At 43.2% G+C, this 10,131-nt stretch overlaps 1 protein-coding gene across 1 annotated transcript in view; it reads left to right on the forward strand.

The window, feature by feature from the left end:
* Window positions 1-4,998, forward strand: part of ADARB2 (adenosine deaminase RNA specific B2 (inactive)) — a 432,280-nt gene extending 427,282 nt beyond the window's left edge. The window contains exon 10 of the mRNA XM_073334472.2: window positions 1,080-4,998. Coding sequence (XP_073190573.1) covers window positions 1,080-1,256 — 177 coding nt within the window. The 3' untranslated portion in view covers window positions 1,257-4,998. The remainder of the gene's footprint in view (window positions 1-1,079) is intronic.
* Window positions 4,999-10,131: the final 5,133 nt, after the last annotated feature.

The raw sequence follows: 10,131 nt of genomic DNA on the forward strand, positions 1-10,131 counted from the left end.
GAATTTGGCTGAATATACCAATAAAACCATTAACCTCCCACTAAATTGAATGAGTAACATTGGCCCAGAGATTTCCATCAGACTTCAACCAGCTCACTTCAGCCTGCATTTTAGTCGCTCTCTCCGGGATGTATGCTCCTGGAGCCTGTGCTTTGATGGGGAGTTTTTCTTACAGGATGTAATTTCGCTGGTTGTAAGCACTAGACGTTCACCCGTATGCCTGCTCTAAGGCATTTTCTAGACCTTGATTCTTTTCATATAATGTCAAAGACTCACTGTTGGCTTGACTGTGTTAAGACTTCGGCAGATCGGAGAAGGTCATAGATTTAGTCCTTCTGAAACACAAAAGTGCTTTCTTCTTGTTTGTGTGCTCAGAGTGATTGTTGGACTGCAGACATGTGTCTTTGTCTCTTAAGACAGTTTCTGTCAGATGCTTCAGGTTTTACCTCAGAACGTTCACTTGTGTTGAACTAGCCGTGTTCCCTCTCAACAAGATAGCTTCTCAGCTATACATTCTGGCATAAATCCCCGAAGCTTGATTACTGTCCTATCCTATGCAAGTTTCGCAGCATCTTTTATCATAACAGATTTAAAGGAAGGGGGGAGGAGGATCCTCCTCGTATTGTCTCTTGGTATTAGTTTGACTGGCTCAAGCTCTGAACTGCTCCGTTTCCTTTATTGAAACCAACCACGTCCTCTTCTTTTCGGATTCTCATAAAGGGTGGGGTTTTTTTTCCTCCGCTAAGCACCCTAACTGACAAGCAGATTTTTCTTTGCAAAAACACCAAGTGATTTGCAGGTTTATATTTGCTGCTGGTTTTACCCACTTCAGGAAGGCAAAAACTGTTTTCCTTTTTTTGCATTTGCTCCACATTTTCAAGATAGGAACAATGTCTTGTGCCTTATACCTTCAGTGTTTTGTTGTTGCAAATCAAAGGCAAACAGAGAAAGCCCAGAGATAGTTTGTTGCTTAGGAAATGTAGAGGGGAAGATTATATGGCTGTTGAAGTCTCCTGTTTCTGCTAGCTTGTTGATTTGCTTTTTTATTTTTTTCCCTCTCCTCTGATTTTGTTCTGCAGCTGAGCACACGAATGCCAAGCCATGGAGACATGCCATCAATGTACAGTGAGGCTAAACTGGTGGCTCAGACGTACCAGGCTGTCAAGCAGCAGCTGTTTAAAGCATTTCAGAAAGCAGGTCTGGGCACCTGGGTGAAGAAACCCCCAGAGCAAGATCAGTTTTTACTAACTGTATAAATCATTCGACACCTTTACTACATGACCGGATCACATCAACTGGAGATAAGGATAGGCAGGATGTGTGGGCTGATAGAATGGATGCAGTTCAATATTTAATAACAACCTCCATGAGAATATTTTCTTTTAATTCTGTATTGGAAATACATAAACATAAGCTGTATTCGATTAATGCACTGAACTTGACTTTAGGAAACTGCTTTTTCGTACTGCTCCCCTTACACAGATCTACATGCCCAGATTATAAAAAGTTTCTCACAAAGACACTGCTGTTCATTGTTTGTAGTACACAGGATTATTATTATTTATTCAGGAAGCAGCTGCATTTCAGACTTCAGCAGGCCATGCATCTGACTTAAAATACAGTTTGATCCAATGCTCAGTTTGTAATGAAAGAGCTGCCGGGGCTCAAGCAATTAGGTGCCAGGGCTTAAGCCATTTTTTTTACTTTCATAACTGACCCGGCAAGTCCTGAGATGCTCGGGCAATGAGCTGCCAAGCCTAGAGATGCCGGGGCTCAGCCCTGGCACAAATTAAGCACTGAGTTTATCTTCCCCCAACACCATCAGAGCAATAATGTTGCTGAATGATGGAAGATACTTTAGTAAGTGAATAAATGAAAATACCTTCATACCCACAGCATGACAGGGAGTCACAGGACAAGCATATTTATCCACAAAAAGGAGTTGCGTATCCTCTATGCAAAAATCGTTCAGTCAGCTGCTTAATTTTGACTACAGGGATTCTTTTAAACCGTGTTTCCTGGTTTCAGATCTGAGCATAGTGCTAGGAGTCAGGATTTCCTGAGTTCTAAACCTGGCTCTGACTCCTTTTGTGTCCTTGGGCAAATCACTTAGGACCAAACTTTCACCCACGGTCCGAAGTTTTTGGTGCCTCATCTTTTGGAAGCTGCAAACTACACAGAGTTAGGGCCTGATTTTTCAGAGGTGCTGAAGCCCACAATTCCAGGTGTAGTCAATGGGAGCTGAGGGTTCTCTGCACCTCTGAAAAATCGACTATTGAGTGTCTGATGTTGGATACCCACAAAAATCTCAGATACCGAAAATTAGAGACCACTTTTGAAATTTGGTCCTTTGCTGCCTCAATTATTCCATCTGTCAAATGTGGATAATAATATTTATCTGCCCCATGTGGAGCTTGTGATGATAAATTATTTAATTAATGGTTGGTTGTAAAGTACTGTCACACTTATATTGAGTAGTACTTTAGGCTGTAGATAGTCCCACTGAAACCATACAATGGACATGACTACCCCCAGAGTAAGGATTTACTCAACATGCGAAAGGTAGGCTTGCCAGTTTTGGTCTGATATATGCCTGGAGGTTTCATCATATGACGTAATCTTTAATTAAAGATTAATCTTTAATTCCTGGAGACTCCTAAAGGGTTTTCAGATTCTGGTCTTATGTAAGTACTAAATAATCTTATTAAATTGACCACACATTCATTTGCAGTCTGAAATGCAGATTGTTTTGTATTACAAGAAGAATAGCTTTTATCTGCTAAATCATATCTTCAAAAGGAAGGACTGAGTCTGTTATTATTGATCTATGAATCATTTCATGTCATCAGAATGTAAGGAAAACAAAGGCATGGGAGATCTAAACTTCCATAGTCCAACTACAGAACTAACTGTCAGACACACTGTATTTCTTTTTTGGTTTTTTTTTGTTTGTTTTTTAAATGACAGGATTTGCAGGTATATAACAACATTTCTTTTTATTCCAGTGATTCTCCTTAAATCTGTATATAACATCCTGCCATTGATTTGTGATAATTGTCTAGGTATTTCCTCAGAACAGTCAAGATGAGTTACTTTTCAAACAAACACCTAGCTCATATTTTTCCATGTAATTTCCTTTACACAGGAAACTGTTCCTATCAATAAAGGTAGATGCTCTTTGTATAGCGTTTATCATGTTTGGAGAGCCATATGCCGTAAATACATTGTTATTGATGCCCACAATAGACTAGCTACAGTATTTTGATGAGATCTTATTTTTAGATTATAAACTACAAGATGTAGCTATCGTGTCTTGTATAAAAATTATTGTGATAAATTAGACTTTTTAAATTAGATAAAGCAGAGCTCTCCCCTTATGGAAACCTTTCCAGTAAAATAATACATTCCATATTAACTACCAAAAAAGTCCTTAGAGTAGCTATATTTAATAACCTGAAATTGTTTCAATAAGTTAGGGGCAAGAAGATATTTTGTGGTAACCACTTTGTTAATATGACCCATTCCAGGGTTACCTTTAACGTTTCAAAATAACGTTAAACGCCTGCTGGAGATTCCATCTGCACTTCTGAATGGCGAACATTCCCCTGTGTTACCTTCCCATCTGGCTTTGACCCTAGCTCCTGCTGGTGTTGATAGAAGATGGCCCCATTGACATCAAGGAGAGCAGGATCAGGCCCAGAGCCTGCCAGCTTTGTGTCAGTGCAGAGGGGGCCACTTTGTGAAGGTAGCAGGGTACAGGTCTGTGTAGTGAGTTACACACAGAGCTTGTGGCTGCTCCGTAAGCAGGTATGAATGAGGGAAGGGTGGGCAAAGGGAGTCCCCTCACCCCCATGTATCGGCTCCTCCAGGGCCAGGCCCCAACTACACAGTCGCTGCACTTGACAAAGCATAGGATCTGCTCCCTCCTTTAGTCCCAAGGGCTCAATCCACCACAATGGGGGGTTGGGCCAGGGCCCTGCCCCAGCTTGACATGGGGCTGGTGTGTAGATGGGCTCATGCAGCACACCTTGAAGGTATATAGCCCCCAGTGTCCCAGGTAGCTCAGGGAAGAATTCTAGCACCCTGAGACAGAATTTCCCTCCACCCCTTACTCTGAGCTGAGCACTTTTGCACGATGGGGTCAGTGCATTAGCAAGGTTAAAATCCGGCCGCCAGCATTTGAAAGGGCCCAGTTCTGTTGAGTCTGACTTCCCCAGCATGAAGAATACTGGGGCTCTGTCATTTAAATTGACCCCCTCCTCATGAAGGGTACTGGGGACTCCTTCTTGAACTACTGGGTCTCTCTACGTTAATTAACCCAACCTAGCCACACAAGAGACATCAAGACAGTCTCTTCTTTTTAAACCACCTAGGTTCAGCCCCAGCATGTTTCCAACCTTATGGATGCGTAAGAGCTGCAGGGGCTGGCGTCAGAGCTAACATGATAACAAACTGAAGGATCTGGTTATTTTAAGGCTGACAAGACAGGTGGGGTGGACTGATCTAGCCTTTGCTGCAGCAAATAAATTTTAAAAATCCTGGATTCGATTGCCAGACCTAATTTAGGCAGTGAGGACTGAACTTGAACCCCATTATAAGTAGGCATATGATAGGTCCATTGAAGGCAGTGGAGTCGCACCTGCTTACACCATGGTTGAATCTGGCCCAAGCTGTCTACCGTTCCTCATTATATGCATCAATATAGTGTGCACTGCATCCCAGCAGCACAAATTACCAACCTGCAGTATTTCCTGAAGCAAAGGACAACTTTCTCAATAGTAATTCTTAAATGACGATTATGTACATAACACGCATGAGTGAATGGCAATACTGTACTAATGGATGTAAATTTGTAATATTTGTAAAAAAAGACAACAAAAGAAAATAAATCTGAATTTACATATGTGAATTTGCTGCTCAGTTCTGTAAATTGCACTTCAGTGATACCTGATAAGTGAATGTTTCTGTTAAGTGAATAAAACACCGAGTAAAATTGTTTCTTTATTGTTTGGTTGTTATTTTTCACTGTGGCCTAGAAATCATATTCTCTTTATTTATTCAATAGTCAATATATTCTCCCTTTGACATGCCCAATTACAGTGCTTCATGGGAGCTAAATGGTTGTATTGAGAGATTATCCATCCTGGATGTATTTGGATTCTGTTCTGAAAGTGATGGGAACAATCTTGCACTGGGAGAAGGATGAACTGAATCAATCTCTAATGTTAACCATTCTAGGTTACAACTGGGGTTACTGTTTTAATCACAGCTGTGTCACCATATCACGGCAAGACTGTCAGTGTCTGCATTATAAAACTTTTATTTTGTCCACAGACTTAACTATCTTGTTCACCAATAAACATGTCTAAAGTGTCCTTTGCCAGAGTAGCTAGGTGCTGAATGGGATTATAAGAAACAGTGAAAATTGTCCAGAGAGACATTCTTTATCCTGCTGTTCAGTACAAGTGTGAAATCTAACATATACAGAAGTGCAAGGAGTGATTTCCCCTCCTGCAAAACTTGGAGGGGGCAGAGGGTCATTTTTGATTCACAGGAATGCAAAATTCCCCAGAGGCTCGTGATTTCAGACACTTTTGCATAGCTAGTCCTTTGCCACAAAGGCATCTTTCTTTTTAAGCCAGGATTTTGCTGGTGGTATAACTGCATTTTGGGGCATGTAGGTCGGAATGATGGCTATAGTGGAACACTTTCAGAGTCAAGTTTTTGCCACAGTACCAAGTCGCTGAGGGTCAAGTCTAAACTCCTAACTCAGGCAAAACTCCTACTGGAGTCAGAGTTTTGCCCGTGTAACGAAAAAGTCCAGACTCTCGGTAGTTATAAGTCTTAGGTCTTGTCTACATAGAAAAGTTGCACTGTTGTAACTGGTATCGGTATAGTTAAAGAAATACCACTCCCCTAGCGTGGGTGCAATTATATCGGTATCAAAGTGCTTGTACCAATACAGCTTATTCCTATATAGGAAGTGGAATAAGCTATGCTGGTAAAAGGGCCTTTCACACAGTTATAACTGCATCCACACTAGGTGTTGTGTTGGTTGTGACACTTTCTCAGGGTGTCCAGAACCATAGGTCACTGTAACCTCCCCTGCCTCAGCAAGAGAGATTTCCTGGGACTAACTGGCTAACAGCTCCCTGTCACACCAGTCTGTTACCCACCCCCAACAAACTGCTCAGTACTCTGCCAGTCCTTACTTTGCCTTGAATGTAACACTTGGTGCACCCCAGTTCTGGTGAACCCTGGAAGGGCATTTGCCTGGAACAGCCAGCCCCTGCCACCAGTCGCTCACAGAAATTATCAAGTTTGCTATCTCCAAAAAGAGACTGCACAAACCAGCTTGTTTGATTTAACTAAGAATTCACACTTGGCTCAATATTACAGGATTGAGCTCTACTTATGATAAAAGAAAGCGGCATTTATTCACAAAGATAACGATTTAAATGATATTAAACTAGACACTGGAAACAAAACAAAAAAATAAAATGTTTCTAAGAGACTAAACATAACTTAAGCAGGCTAAAATCTTTGTCTTTCCTACAGCAACCTCTCAGTGTCACCAGCTCCCAGGGCCAGGATCCAGCTTTCATTGATGCAAAGTGCTGTCCTTTCTGCTCCCTCATGGATGGACCACCAAAGTTCTTTTTTCCCCCCCTCCTTACAGTCCAGTAAACCTTTGAAATGTATCCTTTTGAATACTGCATGCAGATCTGGTCACCCTGGTCTCAAAAAAGATATACTGGAATTGGAAAAGGTACAGAAAAGGGCAATAAAAATTATGATGGGTAGGGAACAGCTTCTATATGAGGAGAGATTAATAAGATTGGGGCTTTTGAGCTTGGAAAAGAGACAGCTAAGGGGGGATAGGACTGAGGTCTATAAAATCATGACTGGTGTGGAGGAAGTAAATAAGGAAGTGTCATTTACTCCTCAGAACACACGAACTACGGGTCACCAAATGAAATTAATAGGTAGCAGGTTTAAAACAAACAAAAGGAAGTATTTTTTTCACACAACACTACGTCAACCTGTGGAACTCTTTGCCAGAGGATGCTGTGAAGGCTGAGACTATAACAGAGTTCTAAAAAGAACTAAATAGGTTCATGGGGGATAGGTCCATCAATGGCTATTAGCCAGGATGGGCAAGGATGCAAAACCATGCTCTGAAGTGTCCTTATACTCTGTTTGACAGAAGCTGGGAGTGGATGACAAGGGATGGATCACCTGATGGTTACCTGTTCTGTTCATTCCCTCTGGAGCACCTGGCACTGGCCACTGTTGGAAGACAGAATACTGGGCTAGATGGACCACTAGTCTGACCCAGTGTGGCCGTTCTTATGTACTCCCAGATAAAGATCTTCTCCCCTGCTGTTTGTCCTCCCATAAGCTGCTTTCTTATGTTCCTGTTAACTTGTTTGTCCTGCTTACCTCAGATGCCACTGTAATTCCCATCACAGACTTTCTAAAGCGCTGGAGGGTGCTTGACCCCCGGCTCTGCGTCAGGCCCTGCCCCCCACAACACCCCTTCCCTCAAGGCCCACCCCGCCTTTTTCCCACCCAGTTCGGCCCCCCTCCCCTGATTGCGCCACATCACCGCTCCTTCCCGCTGCCTCCCAGCCTCCTGCACGCTGCAAAACAGCTGTTCGCAGCGGCCAGGAGGCGCTGGGAGGGAGGGGGAGGCACTGATCTGTGGAGCCCACAGGCAGGCGGGAGGCACTGGGGAGGAGTGGGGGGGAAGCTGATAGCAGGGCTGCCGGAGGTGTTCAGCACCCACCATGTTTTTCCCCATTATCCCACTCTAAGCCATTTTGCTCCAACCATGTTCATTGTAGGCAGGTTCCAACCTATTTTCCATAGTAATGTAGCTATTTGTACCCATCCATGGCAGCTGCAGTGACATGACTTGGCTGCTGAAAACAACTGCAAAGCAATCCCTGAGTCTGGGGTTCATCTCATTAAGTGGAAAGGAGAAATACTAGCATGACAGGCATGCACCACAGTGTTCTCAAGCACAGCTGAAGTTTTTTCCAACTGTAACTTGGGGGAAAATAACAACATAAAACTGGAGTAATTTGATATATTGTCTTAATAGAGGGCTTCAGTGAAGTGCCTGTTTCTCAAATAAAATAAATAAGTCCTTCTGCTCCGGTTAAGTCTTGATAGGCATGCTCGTGTGTTGAAGAATGAAATGGCAGTGTAAGAGCTTTCTAAACCTTTTGATTCATTACTTCTGTGTCTACTTTGAAGCCCTTAACCCTGATGACTTTGGTTGGTTTCAACTTGAGCATGGATACACTAGTTCAGATGGAAAGCCAGATGAAAAGTCAGCTCTTTTAAAGGGCCAACAGCGTTTCTGCTGAAACCCCACAAAACACCTGCAATCCACACATGCACACACACAACTCCAAGGGTTATGAGCTAAATAACGTGGCCTTAGAGAAAGAGGATTAATAATCACTGGCTTTTCGTCAGTGAAATTGTTCTGCTCAAATACTCTGTCCAGTCTGGCTTTCCGGGTAATTTCATCCCTCGCTGGTGTAGTTTGTTCTATTTTATCAGCTCAAGACTGAATTACTTCCATTAGGCCATTTAAAACCTGGTCTGTTCCCTACAAGAAAATGGTCACATTCTTGAGAGTTTAGCCTTTTCACCAGAACAAATGTCCTTTGAATCTGTAATAATCTAGCACCCTTCCCCGCCCTGTCCCCTGGCCCAAAGAGGGTGCTTGGATGTTATGGTGAGGAACCCCATGTAAATAGATACATTTATTATACCCAGAGTGGCCAAAACAGCCAGAGACACAAACTTATAAATAATGTGAATAGTGATCAAAACTGAAGGGCTGGAGCCACAAGTGCCGACTTTCATTTTTCTGGGTGGGTGATCTGCCTTGAGGCCCCGCCCCCTCACTCCGCCCCTTCCTTCCCCTGCTCCGCCCTTTCCTGCTCCTGCTCCACCCCCTTCACCAGTGCCCAACGCTCGCTCTGCCTCTACCTGCCCCCTTTCCACCCCTTTCCCCAATACCTCCCACCCTCTGCTGACTAGCTGATGGGCACGTGGCTGGGCTTTTTCCATAGGTGCTTCAGCCCCAGAGCACCCACGGAGTTGGCAGCTCTGGCTGGAGCTGAGGCTCAGCCAGTGCTGCTTGCTGTAACGGGGGCCAGGTCTACACTACAAACTTACACCAGTATAACTACATCGCTCAGGCATGCGAAGAATCCGTACCCCTGCGTGACGTAGTTGTACCTACCTAACCCCCGGTGCAGACAAAACTACGTCGACAGGAGGGCTTCAAGTGCTGATGGCTGCAAGGATTTCTTTTTTCCTTACAATAACAGAAGCCTTAGTGATTCTACACTGCACAGCTGATCTGCTTTCAGCTGATGCACTTTCACCTTTATAACTGAGAGACATCATTTCACTTGAACCCGTAGCTCTTGCACGACAAGCCATTCTTGGCCCTGATGCAGCTGCACTGACTCAGGGAAATAGAGGTGGAGTCCGTATTGCCAGAGGCAAAACAACTATCTACCACATTAGCCTTGGCATTTGAATTTTATTACTGTGGGTCAGCACTCTTTTTTCCTTAGCTGAACCAACAACTCTTGCTCTCCATTAACAGTGAATCTGTTTGAAGAGCCCTTTACTATTACTTGAGGTATATGCTGCAACACTTCAGACACTTTTTAGTAAGGTATTTATTTAATTATTTTTGGGTTTCTAAATAGTCTACTTATTGCTGACACTGAAATTTTCACCCCCTACTTTACTCTGGGATAGTAACTGGTCTCTACATATTCCAGTGTGGCAGGAAAATAGAAAAATTCCAGTGCACTGCTCTGGAGGGGGCGAACCACATAGTCAAACTCCATTCTGTGCAACCACAGAGGTAACAGAGCAGAGTTTGACCTTATGTGGATAGCCCCCTCTAGAGCAGTCACCCCAACTGGAACAGAGCAGAATCCAACTCATGACTTTTGTTTAGGCTACATGAAAAAGATTGTTTACTTTGTCATACTTGCATTTTCACAGAATGTCTCACGATTTCAAACCAAACCACTAAGCATCAGAGCAGCCTAATATCATCTCTAGGGTAAAGATTAATCTGTGAAATAA

The sequence above is a fragment of the Lepidochelys kempii genome, chromosome 2 (assembly GCF_965140285.1).
Source record: "Lepidochelys kempii isolate rLepKem1 chromosome 2, rLepKem1.hap1, whole genome shotgun sequence".
NCBI lineage: Eukaryota > Metazoa > Chordata > Testudines > Cheloniidae > Lepidochelys > Lepidochelys kempii.